General features: G+C 30.6%; 1 protein-coding gene across 1 annotated transcript in view; it reads left to right on the top strand.

Moving 5' to 3' along the window:
* The window catches only part of LOC143202112 (uncharacterized), a 506,901-nt gene that overhangs the window by 434,732 nt on the left and 54,579 nt on the right, over positions 1 to 17,590 (top strand). Inside the window, exon 5 of the mRNA XM_076413396.1 lies at positions 12,622 to 12,770. Within this exon, the coding sequence (XP_076269511.1) occupies positions 12,622 to 12,770 (149 nt within the window). The remainder of the gene's footprint in view (positions 1 to 12,621; positions 12,771 to 17,590) is intronic.

The raw sequence follows: 17,590 nt of genomic DNA, 5'->3' as shown, positions 1-17,590 counted from the left end.
TATTACTATTATTAACATAAACTTAAATTTACACAACTGCCCCAAATATAAATAATTAAATGTGCATCGCAACACACTTGGAGAATCCAACGAAAGAGAAATTAGTTTATAACGGTACTACATAATTTATTACAATACTTTCGTGTTGTGAATAAACTTTCACGCAGACACCCTGTAACAATGAATTTCGACGTAACTGGCATGAAATAGTGGCAACTAAAAATAAATTGAAACAAAATTGTATATGTATTTTGAGTACCCTGAACAAACAACCTGGATTTGCTAATAATTCTAGTACAAGTAAATTAAACTAGAAAAATACACCAAATTCCATATTTGCGGTTTATTTCGGAGGAGCCGTATATTTTTTGTCAAGAAGTTGTTCATCTCCGAATGCGGTGCACGTGTGTCTTCACGATACTGAGCCAGTATCCTTCGGGAGATGGAACCCGAGATGAAATAGTAAAGTAGATGGCAAATTGTCGGCGAGATATGTATGAAACTGACACGTGAGCTTAGTTATTAATGTGAATTTGCAAGCTGACATACGATGCATTCGACCGTATAACTTCATACATTTTAAAATCGTTATTTTTTATCGTTCTTTCTTTCTGAGGAAATAAGAATATTTGAAGAGTGAATATTAAAAATAATATTAAATATAGACTGTGAATTCACTTTGTGAGAATTTACAAAGCTACAATTCGACATTTTTCAATTCCCACGCATTAAAAGTATATAGTCTATTCGAAACAGCAGTGAACCCACGTCATCTGAATTGATGACGTCAAAACGACGTAATGTTATCGAATCAACTCTGAGTTTTAGTACATTTTGACTTTAACATATAACGAAATTCTAATCCAAAAAAAAATAATGAAACAAAAATGTTATATAATATAATTTATTTTAACATTATAGTACATCATTATTAAACTACTTAAAACTACAATTAATTATACAGCCACTATAACTTATAGATTAAAGTTGTTTTATTATATTTACATTTAACTTTTTTTCACACTAGTATAGTACAGTTCTCAGCGGGCTTATATATGTAATAGTATCCGCCGAAGGTCTAATCCACCTAATTAGCAATTGTATATCTGAGTAATTTTACTTTCATTAGAGAGCATATTTACCTTTTACGCTTAGTTCTTGTTTCCTTCGATACAATATTTCCTTGTAACTTCATTTTGATATTACTATTTTTTTCTCCTTAATTCGTTCTATTACTACCTGTATGCATCTTGTTTTGATAGAACTTGATTTAACCAGGGTATCCACGTTAATGCAATTGCCATATCCGCAAAACAGTTGGTATTATTTCTCTCCTCATACATTTCAACCAAACGTTCATGTATATTCTGAATAATAGCACACATGCACATAAAGCTTTCAGACTCTGTAATAAAATTTCTTACAATTAAGGTATATTTACTAACCTTTAGGTGTTTCCCCTTTCATCAACCCGTATTAGTAATTGTCAGCATTCAATCATTAACCAACATTCATAAGGTTTAATTCAATTACTGTCACATTCACAATCACTAGAAAAGTGAATAACTGAGCTGTTTATTTCCAATCTCTCAAAAACTTGCTCAAGATTCCACCATTTGTTAATTTCTTCTTCAATGTATCTGATCGAGCGCATCCAAACCGAAGGTGTTATTGTCGAGAATGCTTCTTTCTATAAATCCAGACAGTTCTGGTTTGAATATCCTTCTCGACCTGAATATCTATTGTAATAATTCTCTGCAATAGCACATATCAACTCAATTGGATTAAATAAGGGAGGAAGATGTAATACTCTATGCCCATAACGTTCATCAAACTCAGCTACCATGTATCTTTTCTGAGACTTATTTCTAAAAAAAGTAAATTACATAAAATGCAATTAAATATTTCATTTATATTTACCAAGTAACAATTTCAAATAGTTTATTCTTTAACATGGTTTCTGCAAAACTTAATTCCTTAGTTCTTAGTTCCTTAATTGCAGCCTTGATATATTCTTGAGATCTTCTTCAGTGTACTATAATATGGTGCAGTGTCCATAACAATAACTGAGTTCCTCCAAGTCCTTTAAAGGATGATTTTTAAACCACTGCAAAAACAAGTTATGGTTTTCGCTTGGTAGTCACCCTTGGACTTTACTTCTTAATACTCATAGCTCATTATATACTACTTATCTGTATACCTACAGCTTGGTCTTAACACTATATGTACAACAAGACATTGTGGCCATGAGTATTCCACTTCAATGTCAATGTGGATGTCTCTCTTCGACTAACCCATACACTGATTTTTTAACTTACGATTAGGGTAGATACAGTTTTCATCACCATTCATAATATACCGCAAAAAAATTTTCTTTGTTTTCCGGGCAAGCAATTAAACTAGGATTCTGAATCGGTTCGAAAGAACATTTTCTGTCAATTCCTATGATTATCTGATTTTGTACACTGAATAAATCAATAATAATAAATGGAGAACTTTTATTATATATAGAAAAGTTGTCAAAACCCTCGAATTTAACAGTTAAGTTGTTTGACAGTTGTAAAGTATTAATGTATACTTTTCAATTTAACATTTCAGCTAACTGGATAATGAAAGAGCTTTTAAAACTAAAACAAGTCGTCTTGTATTTTCTCTTCTTTCCTGAGATTAAATGTTTTATATTCAATATTCATTACTATGTCCGGTTATGAAAAGAGAAAATAGTAGTGGCGAGAATTAGTGTAAATAAAAAAAGAATAGATAATAAAGACAAAGCGAGGAAAAAGTTTCTAAAAAGCATGAAAATTACAGTAAATATAACATAGAACCAAATACAACAAAAAGTCAAAGCGTTAACAGCAAATATTATCCCATACAATATAAAAATATTTGATCTATTAATTGATATTTTGTTTTATAACATATTTCTAATCAAGCATCTATATTCAAGCATCTAATTAATTAATCTCGGTCTGCATGGTGATTTGGATATTTGTATGTTGAAAATTGTTGATTAAAGTTAAATAGATATTGGATCATAGAGGATGGAATGTTCCAGTGCCTCCAGATATTTATTTATAAAATTTATGTTAGAAATTTTTGTCTTGGATAAAGTTTGCTTCTGAATTGGTTCTTTCATATATTTCTTATGAAATCAACAGAGTTTTTTATTTGATATAGACTGATGCCTATTAGTTCTACTTGGAATTTAGCCAGATCACAATTTAGATATTCGATTTTACTGAGGATTACGATGATGAACGATTATGAGGGTGGTAATAATGCCCAAGAATTTTTAAAAGTTTTCATGTGTATTCAGTATCACGTTCCCTACTCAAATTGGAATCAGGGGATTTAGCTATTCTTCTATGGATTTATTTAGGAGAGACCATAATTTCGTATTTTTTATAATGGCGAATTATGTCCTCCTTTGGGATTCACAGGAAATTGTATCATTTTGATAACACTTATAATTAGGGACGGCAAATCATTTGAGAGCTAAGGCTTATGATAGCGCTAACTCACGCTTTGAAAGAGTTTTAGTAGAGTTTAGCTTATAGACTTTTTCTTTTATCTTACGAAACAAAGTTCTGACAATTAAGCCACTTGCGACCTCAGAGTAATCAAATTAACTCTGCCCATAGACTCACATATATCTGATTTTTAACCGACTTCAAAAAAGGAGGAGGTTCTATGTTCGGCTCTAAATATTTTTGAAGGTATGTTCGCCGATTTCTCAATCTCGTCCCGATCTAATCTCGTCCCGATCTCGTCAATTATGAACCGATTTTCAAAATTCTGTTTTAATTCTAAAGAGTGCACTTCCGAGGTGGTCAATTTCGAGAAAACCATTGGAACTAAGTTAGGATCTGATGGGGGGAATGGGTCGAAATCGAGGGAAAACCTCAAATTTCAAAGGTACCTAAAATATTTTAACTTATTTTTTTTCCTGATAATCAGAAAATCAGTTTAATGCTATTGCTGAACTGAAAAATCGGAAGTAGTTCAGTGTAAAAATCAGTCAGTTTGCTTTTTAAGCACTATCCATATCATATAAGACGTCGTAGAAACGTTGTAGGCAATGCTGTAATGGTTAGAACGTTGAGCTCACACGCTGAAGTCATGAATTCGATTCCCAACAAGGCAACAACCCTTTTCTTGATTTGATTTCTAGTTTGATTGATACATTTATCAAATCACCTAGACTAGTTAGCTGACCCCAGGGCCTAAAACATTCCTTATTTTCAATCATTGTTTCTTTATTCCAATTTTTCCTCAAATGAGCTCTACTTTTACTTGGGCCATCCATAGTAATACCTAAATATTAATACAGTAACTGCTTAATTTGTTGAGTAAATATTTAACACAAAAAAGAGAAAAATAAAATATTTTTAAGAAAAAAATTGAACCGACTTCAGAAAATAAATAAGGAAATAACTAAAAAGTAAAAAATACTTAGACTTAGATTTTTAACACAAAGAAACGTTTTAATATAAAATATATACCTAATAAACGTTGAAATAATTAAATAAAAATAATCAAAAACTTTTTTAACCTCTCTACTACACGTATTTTATATTCTACTATACACACACCTTTTAGCTTACTACCTACCTAAATCTATTTATCTATCTACAATATTATTTTAACTACTACTAACTCATCAGTTTGATCAGTACATTTATGCACTTGGACTTTGCATGCACTTTAACTAAACTTGCTGGCAGTACCCCCAAGTTGGATTGCATATGACCAAATAAGCTTAAATATTGATTCGTATAACAAAACGCTGTCTTCTAGTGGATTTGCTCCCGACAAGCCACTACATCTGACAAGCACAATTTGTTTTTGTTTAACAAGTATGTTCCTCTTCCAAGTTATCCATCGGTCCAGTTATATAGCAAGATATTTAGCATCCTTGTCTTGAGGAAGTTGAAAATTATTCATATTCACTGGTAGGACTGTTCTTCTCACTCTGTGCAGTGAATCTTGGGTTGGTGTAAAGACAAGATGAAAATTAAAAGGTTTTTAGAAAATAACCGATATTTGCTTTTGATAGCGAAAATTCACTCTTTGATCAATTTGAGAAAAGTTTGTCAAAAATATGTTTTTTGTTTAATTTTTTTAATAGTCTTGGTGGTTCCACAATCTGCCAAATAGGCAATAGGCATACATGGCATGTAGAAAACCACTTCTTTAAGTGATCTCCTGTATAAAATACTATCTAAATTAATTAGTCCTATTCTAAAGCTTAATCTATGGCCTATATATGTCCCTTTCCCAGTTCACTATCACGTTGCATATTTAGCATATTTAGATAGATTAGCGAGTACATTGGGATGCACTGACACTCTTTCGAAGTACTTCACACAAACGCGTTTAATTATACTAATTATGGGTTGTAGAGGAGTATCGCGTTCTATTACTTAACAATGACATGCAACACTTTATTTTGGAACCGTTGAGTGATGAATATATTATATTTGCTAGCCGTACCCCATATTTGGATTCGGTATTACCAATTAGGCTTGAGTATAGGCTCATACAGAAATACCTTGTTATCTAAAGATAACTTGGATTTGCGCCCGATGAGCCAATACATTTATTAAATCATATTAAATAATTGAAAAACGCTGCAGTTTGGCCATCTCAACTTGTTACTTAATACATTATCTATGCATAATAATCTGGACCAAAAAATATGGAAAAGCCAATTATTATTATAATATACAGCCTAAAAGTCCAGGTGTATTATATAAAAACAGACACAATCCAAAGAGTGATTTTAAATTACAAAATTTGTTACAAAAGTATGACATTGAGAGCGTAAACACTTTCCTATCAACTCACAATATATACGTATAGAAATTTTCTGTAAATTTTATGCCCAATATAAAAAGCACTCAACAATGCCAGTGATCATTGGCGAGGAAGACAATACATCTACATCAAAATATCAGCGTAACAGATAAATGTTGTGCTAAGAAACAAGATAAAATGGAAGCAAACGAAATGTATCGGGTCGTTTCAAGATAAGCAATTTAATAAATGACAAAAGGGGGGACGGAATAAGATAATATAGACCTTCACGATTCGGTTTTGATCGTTTTAAAATGTTTTCTGTGTTTTGTTTGCGACGCAATATTGCGGGCGTCGCGGATAATGTTTGATGCGGGGCCTATAAATAGATTTTTGTCTTATTTAAATAAGAATATTTGTATTTCCGTTATTCGATTCCGTATTATGTTGTTTATGTTGTACCGGCAGCAGAATTTTTATACAGTGTTACATATAATATTGTTGGACTTATTTGAATGCAGCATTTTCGGCGTATTATGATGGAGAAAGGACCTATTTCATATTCAACATAGTTTGTTCAAATATACTATAAATATGGTTATAAAAGTTTTCTTACTAATTACACTTATTTCAATATTCTTCCATATCATCAATGCCGTCTGTACTAGTGGGTACAGACCTGAGCTTTCGGGACGAATTTACAGAGAAAATTGAAAATGCGCATGAGCAGAACCGAATTCGGCGAACATTCAAGCCGAACAGGTTTCAAAATTGGTTCTAAGTTGTAGTGCGCATGCACTTTGCTTAGTAACATTGTTCGCCGCATGACTTTCAGTGCTTGACGACGAGCAGAATGTGGTCCCAACAGCCGCGGAGTGGGAAAAATTGGCGGGATTATGAATGATATAGGTTTTGGTTTCGAGAAAATATCCCTGTTTATTTCATTGAAATTTAATTATTACCACAAAGATGTTTGTTTTAGAATGATAAATATGTATTTAATATCAATTAATAATTAATGACAATACATAAAATTATATAAAAACGTTATAAAAAGGCATGAAAAATAATTTTTTTAATATTTTTCTTAACCTTAGAATCTTATTACAAAATCTGAAATAGTATTTAACTTGAATTTCTCTCATATACAAATAGTAGTTATCAAAAGCGAGTCATAAAAAACATAATATCTAAAAAATATGAATTGTTTTCCTTATTTTTCATTCAATTGAAGGGAATTACATTTATTGATACCCTCTGTAGCACAAAACTTTGTCTAATAATATGAAAAACTATTTCACAACCGATTAGAAGAAGGATGTTTAATATCTCAATTAAATAATTATTAACAACATAAAAAATTAAGTTTTCCAAAGATTGTCGGGACATTAATTTTCAACATATTATTGTTGTATCAGAATGTATATCAAAGTTTTGCAAGTAGTAAAAATAGTAATTAGAAAACGATTTAAAAGATACACTAATGTATTACTACAAATTTTATATAATTCATTGTAGCCATTTTAGAAAGGAGACACTTCTTGATTTTTTTCACAATATATCTCAAATGTGCTTATCAGCAAGTTTATGTTTTAGTTTATAATTTGAAAAGGTACATTTCACCAACAATTATTTTACCTTCAAAACCGTAATTAAGTTACTAGAACATAATCATACACCATGCAGTAGATACAAATTCATACCTGTTTATATAATCCTTATCTCTATCCTTGACAGATGAATTAATTTATAAATTTTGTGCTACCAGATAAAGGTAATATTCTTAACTTAGGGTATTATAATGTCTATCTCATAGTGAAATTTCCGCATATACAAATTTTTCTCTTGGGGCTGAATTCTTCTGATGATTTTCGATTATTTTGTAGTCATTACAGAATTGTAAATGTTTCAAATCTCTTCAGGAATCTATAAATAGAATACTAAAGTTGTTGAAAAAAGTTATATGACATATCCGTACCATAATCTTGTTGGATTTCAATATTATTCGTATTTTCTTCCTTATCACAGCTTTGTTTATTATGTTACCAGTCTTACTTACAATAATTTGAAATTCTTTTAAAAACGCTTAAACGGTACATATTATTTTAGTAATAAACATAGGAAAATGATTCACCTTTTAGTTTTTGTATGCCGCATTGTGAAAAGTATGGTTCAGTATCACGGTGAGTGATTATGTGGAAAAACAACGAAAATATCACAGTGTTGGTGAAAGTTCCTTTTTGTCGGACTGTCAACTGTTACGTTATTAAGTTTGGAAGTAACCACAAATAAAATTCCTTTTACATTCCAACAAAAATTACCAGTAATATATACTTGACTCTAAATTCTTCAGATCCAAGGACCCAGAATCACACCAGTCTTTAGATCCTTGCTGCTTATACTTGATTCGAGTTATAGTCTACTAGCGACCCGCCCCGGCTTCGCACGGGTGCAATGCTGATACTAAATTAAATACACTACAGAAAAAATATGAACGTTGTATATAAAAACATAGCGGCCCGCTCCGACTTTGCACGGGCATAAAATATATATGCCTATGTCACTCAATGAAAACATGATTAAAATCGATCCAGTATTTTTGGTTCATTCATTACTGCCCTTGGCCTGCACGCATTAAATTTGGAGTAAAACAATTCCTCTTCCCCTATACTTACTATGAAGATTTCCTGCTATCTTTGGAATATCTAAATTCATACAATTTTTATTACATTACACATTTTTAAACGCAAATTTTAAATTTGTAATATCTCCGAAAATATTTGTTTAATTTACATGCTGTAAGGAACCATATTGATCTATATTAATTGCACACTGTATTTAAGGTACTTAATTCGATAAGGATTAATGCCGTATTGCTTAAAATAGCTTCGTAAATAAGCCATTTTCTCACGTAAAAAGTAAACAATAAAAATGGTTAATGTGGGTTATCCCTAAAAGATAAACATATACCATCGCGGACTTTTTTGTAGACCTTTTTATGGTATACAATACTGTAGTACATTAATTTGATCTAACTCGTAGGGTTAGGCAGCGTTTTTGCTAATTGCTAAATAAGCCTAAAAAATAGGTTAATTTACGACATCACGTTAGAAACCTCTAAAATTAGCAATGTTGCCTTAGTATATTATGCATGTATTATACATACAAACCTTCCTCTTTAATCACTCTATCTATTGAAAAAAACCGCATCAAAATCCGTTGCGTAGTTTTAAAGATTTAAGCTCACATAGGGATATAGGGACAGAAAAGGCGAGTTTGTTTTATACTATGTAGTGATTATTATAATTTCATATAGCTACTAATATTACTTATTATTCATTTCATTAAGTTTTCATTTTCATATTGATTAATGAAGAAGTATTTCTCTAACTTGTACTTGATCTCCTAACATAGCAAGTACCACTTCCTCTAGAATAGGAGCATAAATAAAAATATTCTTTATATAACATCATGTTCAATATTATTTTGAACAAACACACATTTATTCTGTTGTGAAAGAGCTGTAAAAAAAATTGACATTTGAACTTTTTTAGTATGTATTAGAGAAGGCTGTGTTTTGGAAATTTGAGTTTACTGCTTTTCCTAACAGCGTATCAATAAAATTAATTCAGAGGTATATCCGGTTCAGACTCCTTTTATTATAGTTATTTCACTAATTTATTAATAAAATTTCGGTGCCTCGCATTAAGGATACACTTCAGGCTCAAACTTAATCATCAGGTGGATTATATTTAAATACAAGACAATTATAATGGTGAATTTGCTAGACAAGGATATTCTCTCAAACTCTCGTCATTATATTGAAAAAAAAATTATCAAAAAATTCAACCGACTTGAACAGAATTTTTTTATTAAAAATATTTTAATTTTCCCTTTTTAGTGTTACATATTTACTCAATAAATTACGCAGTTATTTTATTAAGTATTATAATGGATAGTCCAATTAAAAGTGCAGTTATTAAATATTTATATATATATATATATATATATATATATATATATATATATATATATATATATATATATATATATATATATATTAATATATTTTTAACCAGAAAACAAATCATTCTACCTTTCCCTCTAGAGTGTTCTATGGATTTTTTGCCTTTCAGACGAGCTATAATATGAATTCGCTTCATTGAATAAGTATTTCTAAATATTTCTGACTTTAAAGTAACTTATTTGGAAAACGACGAAAATACCGCAATTACTTTTTACTTAAAATCCAATAGAACTACTGCTAAACCATATTTATGGATAATTCCATAAATATAGATATCAGATAGTATACTGTAATGATTTAATAACGCTATTACCGTTGTAATTATTGTAGAAAGGAAATAAATGTATATGTCATTTATCTCTGTTTAAACGCAATAAGATGGGATAATTAATTAGAACCAGGAGCATGGATTCAATACTACGCATTCTAATCAGAATGGCAGCCAGCTGAGTAGACAAAAACAAAAAACAGTTGACTAGATAAGTAATGACCTCCGTATTTTGGGATGTCGATAAAATATTAGTCGCCAATTACTTTGGAAAAAGAATAATAGAAGAGAAGAGAATAGGATGTCAATAGACAATATTGCACAGATTAATTAGTATAACAGAATACGAAATAAAATTTAAAAAGAGACCGTGTTACAAATTGTTAATTTCTCTAAAACACTCTCTAATATTATGATATTTTCTTAAACTATGAAACTCATTACATTTTATTGAGCTAGTATGAAACAAATTATTAATATATATTTCATCTCGATTACAAAGACAATTATAAGTTATCAAATCTGTAACTAAACCATCCTAACCCAATGTCAGATAAAGACCAATAACGAAAATATTTCAATGCGATATAACATAAGTTAAAATTACTGGGAATTGAAAAATATATTTAGCCATAGATTGTTGTATTTCAAAAAACAAACGATTGTTTATGGTATGGTATGTATGTTTAGTTTATGATATAATTTGCTGCCCATGTTAAGCTTTGAATATAGAGATGGAACCCAGTTTTTTGCAGTTTTTGCTTTTTTCTGCTATCTTTGTCTGTAATGTACATGATATATGTGTATTTTTTCTTGGAAATGTTTCACTGTTAGGAGTCGCGGAATATGCTGCCTCCTGTATATTTTTTGTAAGGTTTATTACTGCTATTTCTATATACATTTCAGTTTGTAACGGTAAGTTTAAGAGAGATGTTTCGGTCTAAATTTTCTCTAAATGAGGGCCAGTTAGTTCTATTATTGCACAGAGAAGGGGGTTTATCTTTGATGGAAATTTTTGAAGAAATTGTTACTATTATTGGTGAATAATCAGAAGATAGGTCGAAACATGATTCTGCATGACACTTTTTTGTATCAATATTTTTTGTAATACAGAAATCTATTGTATCTGGTTTTTTATTTCTGTCTGAAGGCCAATATGTTGGTTCACCAGTAGAGATATGTTGTAACTTATTTGTCTTTATTGCTTTTACATTTACGACCTCGTGGCCTTTTTGCTACTTTGATGGTGTTAAAGTCCGTCCCGTGATGTAATCCTTTTAACACGAATTTAAATGTCCTCTCGGATTTTGGCCTGAATGTATGGTATTGGATATTTCTTTCATCTAATTCTTTTAACAGAACTTTAAAGTGCTCCACTTCGAACAATTGGATTTTTATTGTTTCATAGCTCACTGTTTTAAATGTGTAGTAATTTAATCGTAGTAATGGTTTTCAATAGGTCATGGATGTGTTTTTTGTCTCTTCATGCTGAAGCTGTTTTTTGTCTCTATGGGCTTTTGTAACCAGTAGTCGCTGATTCTTGTTTGTTTCCTCGCGATTTCTTCTTCTGAGCTTCTCAAGCGTTTTTTGTTAATGACTGTAGTCCATTCTGTTTGTGGGGTTTGTGTTATTGCTGATTGTTCTAATCTTAAATCATAGTGTGCAGATGATTTGGTTGAACCGCTATGGTTTGCCATTTTAGATTGTTAATATTTTATTTTATTTACTTCCAAAGATAAAAAAAAATTAAATAAATACATTTTTTTTCACTCAAGTATTATTTTTTGCGCTATTTTTTGACCAAAAATACTACAAATGAATTTCAAAGGGACTGTTGTAAAATAAGGGAAAATAATTTTAAAACGCTAATAAAAATGAAACGCATGTCATGAATGTCTTTTTGTCTGGTCACGTAAACACGCATTCACTACACTTTAGGTCCACTGAGAAACGGATAGCCGCATCTGTTATGCGTTTTTAACACTCAATTAATTAACCGTAATAAAATACTGGTTTTTGAGAACTGTCTCTTTCTAGAGATTGGAGCGTATTGAAAATACGTCTTCACCCTACGAAGATTGGAACCAAACTCAAAGAAGGATAATGTATTATACTTATTAATACTTTGGAAATTATTGAAAGTTAATTAATTTACATATATTTCGTTTTAATATACAAACATTCACTATTCTAATTTATGTTCTGTATCTTATATTGAAAATACTGTGAAAACAAGTTTTAACATTTAATTTTTAAATTAGTTACTTTACTCTACTCTGAGATAAACATAATTAATTTAATACATTGTGATCTAATTTCGGTCACAGGACGATCACTAGTTCTTGGTATGGAAAATGGTACTGTTAATTGCATAAGTTGATCCGTAAAAAGGTATCCAATATCTTGAAACAATGTTACCGCGAGTATTATTGAGATAGAGAAAATAATTTACGTCCATCTCTTTGAAACAACCGACTCCGTCTCGCAATAAATTTCATTTTATTAAGGTACAATTTTCCTTTTGCAGTCCCGACGTGGGCCCAAGGCCCGAGGGGATGTCTCCTGACCGAGTTACCTTCGCTCACCGTGTTGTATATTCCGGAACAATCTGCCTTGGAGCTAACTTCAGACTGCGGTCTGGATGGCACGAAGAGAATCGCTTGCAGAGGAGATGCGGTAAGTTTAAACGCTAATTCCGCTTTAATAGCGATTTCGAATTTCGTAAACTGCCTTAAACTTCGTATTATACTTATTCCCGTAAATGTGTACTAGTTTAAATGGCGCAGAAGTTGGTCGCGAAAAATTTACCCTTGAAACGTAGAATATCGTTAATTCTTCTTAAAATACTATGTTGGGTCCATTTTGATTTAAATACTGACATAATTAAAATTAGCTAATTTATTTATAATTTTATTTTTATTTTATTTTATTTATAATTTATAAAATTGTCTATTAAAGGGAGATTTTACATTCACAAATAATAAAATGAAGTGATACGCAAAAACGTATATAATTAACATATTATATTTATAGGTATTTAATAATTATAGTGACAAAAAGATCACTATAAAAATATTTTATTTAATCAATATTTTTAATCTCGAACCGATATATGTTAATATTATTTACCTTAAATGTCGACGTTTGACTTTCACAGAGTAGTGTGAAGACGTGCTCGGAGAGACGGTCAGTGAAAAGAAACAAAAGTGCAACAATCTGTGTCACAAATGCGGCGTTAAAAAAAAGTCTAACAATAAAATTTTAAAGACTGGTGAAAAAGTGAAAGTGCGATCGGAAAAAAAGGTCAGTACAGTAGAAAATAAATGCAAAATGCCATAAAACGTTAAGGGTCGAAAACTCAACATCTGGACCACAAATGCGGCGTAGGATAATTTGAAGCATAAAAATAAGAGTATTATTTCAACAATATATAAAAAAATATGGAGAAGAACACTGCACAAAAAACAGATAAATAAATTCACTTTCTGAATGAATAACTAAGCTATTGATTTCCAATCTGTCTAACACTTGTTTTTGATTCCACTATTTGTCAATTTTTTCTTTTCTATGTTTAATGGAGTTGATTCGAACCCAATATGTTATTTTAAACAATGCTTCTTTCCATATATGTAAAACAGTTCTTACTTGTATGTCCTTCTCGACATGCATATCTACTATAATAATTCCTTGTCACTCCCCATATCAATACTATTAGATTGAATATGCAATGATAGGGAGGAAGACATAATAATTTGTGATCATATTGTTCATTTATCTGATCTACTTTGTATCTTTTTTGGGCTTATTTTTAAAAAGGTAAATTACATAAAATCCATTTAATCATTTCATTTATATTTCTGAGCAATAAATTGAAATAGTTCACTATTTAACATGGTATCGTCAAAATGTAATGTATATTTTGCAGGCTATTCCTTAATTACAGTCTTTATCAATTCACTTGTTCTTTTCCACCAGTATGTTATTGTATGGTATATTTTCCATTACAAAAAGGGATGATATCTCGAAGTTCTTTAACACCTGATTTTGAAACAGAACAAAAACATGTTATACATCATTTTTTAGTGGTAGTTTCCCTTAGACTTGGAGGAAAACCTTAACTCTGTTTAAGGAAACCATTTCTATTGTAAGCATGAAGAACGGTGTATCTGCAGCGAATTATTAAAAAATATTATGACTAAACATTTTCTCCGTATTTCTAACATTTTTCCTTGAACAACTGTTGTATTTACACTCATTTTATTAGCGTTATGCCAAGTGCTCAGTGTTGCATTTAAAAATATCCACGTCTCGTCTAGATATACAAAATGAAATACCAAATATTCCTTAATTTTATTATGTGCTTTTAAAAATAGTGTTCTTCTAAAAATAATGTCTGGAAGTTCCATTAGCCCTATTCGTCGATAACTACTTTTCTAAGTAGAAATTAATATTTATAATAATATATACACCAGTCTATCTAAAATAATTGTATCAAATTGTATTTGTATCGAAAAAACCACTCAGTGATTCTATGCATTTCATAAATTTGATCTACCCACTTAGTATGTGGAAGGTTTCTGTTTGATGAATCTTGCATTATATTCTTCTTCTTATAGTATATGTTGTATTTCTTTGGAGGTTATTCTTATTTGTATTCCTCAAATTGTATATATTTTGAGGAAGAATAATTCTGCTGTGATTAAGTGTGTTCTCTAAGAAATCTTTAGAAAAAAGAGAAGAAAGAAAAGGGCAGATGGTGTTTGGCATAAATAATGATGTAACGTAGACTGAAGATATTATTTGTATGTGTGAGTTTCCTGTAAACTTACTTTTTACAACTGATATCATAGCTTACACATCCCCTCGTTGAACCAAAAGCTCTAAGAAAGGAATCTCAGAATTATTCTCCGTCTGCAAATAGACGTTTGGATATTGATAATTCAGATCAATTAAAAACTGACTAAGTTTTTTCTATTTAACTATAATAGAAACTATAAGGAAACTCATGGCAAGATGTTCCTCGATATTTATTCTAATATTTCTAAATTGGGACTTTAACAAAAATGGAGACTACGTTAGAATCAACAAAAATACTTATTGCAAATTCAGTTTGGCTTTCCTTGTTCTGAAAAACATTTTCGACAATTTTGACAGATTTTCACACTTATCGTTTGAAGGCTAGTAATATCTATAAATTGTATATAACAAGTTTATCAACAGTGGAACTATCTATTTATCAGATTCGATACTTATTGAATGATGTGTTATCTATGATTAATATTTTATTCATTTTCCATTTTATCCAATAATATAATGGAACCAGAAATTCGTTGGCATGTATATATTCCAATTTTAAAATTCGAGATATATCAATGGATATTTCACAAACAAAAACTTGTTTCAACTTCAACTCTCTATTATTAAATATATTATACTTCTATTGCTAAATGTATGTTATCTCATCAAAATATACTCCATCGAAATTATAGAAATAATAATAGAAAGGCGAAAAGCTAGAAGAGTATGGCACATAACCAGAAATGCTGCAGATAAAACTACTTCTAATAGAATTAGTAATCACCCGAATCAAAAAATCAAAAAAAAGAAATATAAACAGAATTTCTTTCAAAAATCTGTAAGTTCTGTATTCGCTATGGAATCTGTATTCGCAATGTAATCTGTATTCGCTATGGAAAGCAACTCAAATATTTAAAGGACCAATTATTCTAGTACCGCCAATTAAGAATGACCGAAGTGAATTGGTTTGATGCAACGATAAAAAAAGATGAATTGTTTGTACATTACTTAGCTAACATATTTCAACCTAATTATATAGAATCTACAATGGATACATCCCCTGTTTATCAACCCGATGTAGATCTAAATCTAATATCTCCATTGGAAGTTGCCACTGAAATTGATATTCTCAATCCTAAAAAGGCACCTGGAATAGATGACATTTCACCTGGATTATTGTAAGAACTGCCACGGAATTCAATCATCATGTTGACATATATATTTAATGCCTGTTTAGACTGAAGCATGTTCCGGAATGTTTTAAGGTGGTACAAATAATTATGCTCAAAGAACCTGACAAATCTGCAGAACAAGTCGAATCTTACAGACCTGTTTCGCAGATACCTGCAATATCAAAAGTATTTGAGAAACTAATATTTAAACGTCTTACAAATTTTGTAACAATACCAGATTTCCATTTTGGTTTTCGAAATCACCATTCAACATCAAGGGCACAGAGTAACTACGGCTATTGAAAAAGCGTTTGAGGAAAAGAAATACTGCCCTGCAATATTCCTGGATGACTCACAAGCTGTTGATCGCGTTGGGCATTTGAAATTAATGCGCAAGATAAACAAATTGTTACCGCATAACTATTGTCAATTGCTGGAATCATATCTTTTAAGAAGAAAATTTGGGATCTCGCACGAAATGGCGTTCTCGACATTTAAAACTATTTCGGCTGGAGTTCCACAAGGTAGCGTCTTAAGAGCTCTCCTATCTCTACTCTACACTGCTGACGTTCCAACAACAAAAGAAACACTACTTGGAACCTTCGCTGACGACACAATTGTTATGGCAAACCACATATCTCTGCCTAGGGCAATAGAAAAAGTAAAAGTGGCAGTCACCAAAATCTAAAAATGAACGAAAGATTGGAAAATTCAACTTACAAGCTCCAAATCTGTTCATGTTAATTTTACATTGCGGCGAAATAATAAAAACTTAATTATATCACTCAATGGATGCCCGATTCCTCAAGCATAACCGGCTAGATACCTCAGCATCCATCTTGACGGTAGATTAAATTGAGAACATCATGTTAGACAAAAAGCAAAGCACATTAGAACAACCAAATAATAACAATTATACTGGTTAGTCTGAAGATACTCTCAACTTGATATAAAATCAAATAGATTAATTTATCAGACAATCATAAAGCCAATTTGGACCTATGGGGTGCAAATATGGGGCTGCACTAAAAATTCAAATCAACTAGTCATCCAACGCTGTCAAAACAAAATTCTTTGATTAATTACCAATGCCTATCGCTCGTAACCAACGAAGAACTGCACGATGACTTAGAAATCAAATGGATTTGCGAAATTATCCAAGATTTCGCCTTAAAACATGAAAGAAGATTATTAAATCATACTAACGTGGAAGGAATACAACTACTGGATAACGCGCAGGATATCAGAAGAATGAAACGAAACAAACCATACGAACTTATATAAAGTGTATACCTTTAGTGTAGACTATAGCCTAAGTTAATATAATTTTATAATTGAGTTTTATAATTTTATATAAAGTTATTATAATCCAAGTACATATGAAATATTGTAATAAATTAATTTATAATTAAGATTATACTAAGCATATATAATAAAGGTGTTATCAAAAAAAATCTCATCAAATTAAGCATTAATTTACTTAATCTATCATACAGTATATCGCCTCATTATGGTCAATTTATTAGC

This window comes from Rhynchophorus ferrugineus, unplaced genomic scaffold (assembly GCF_030347505.1).
Source record: "Rhynchophorus ferrugineus isolate W39M unplaced genomic scaffold, kcgeb_rfMv2 rfM9, whole genome shotgun sequence".
NCBI classification, from domain to species: domain Eukaryota; kingdom Metazoa; phylum Arthropoda; class Insecta; order Coleoptera; family Curculionidae; genus Rhynchophorus; species Rhynchophorus ferrugineus.
The sequence above is the reverse complement of the archived record's forward strand: the minus strand, read 5'-3'. Positions and strand labels throughout refer to the sequence as shown.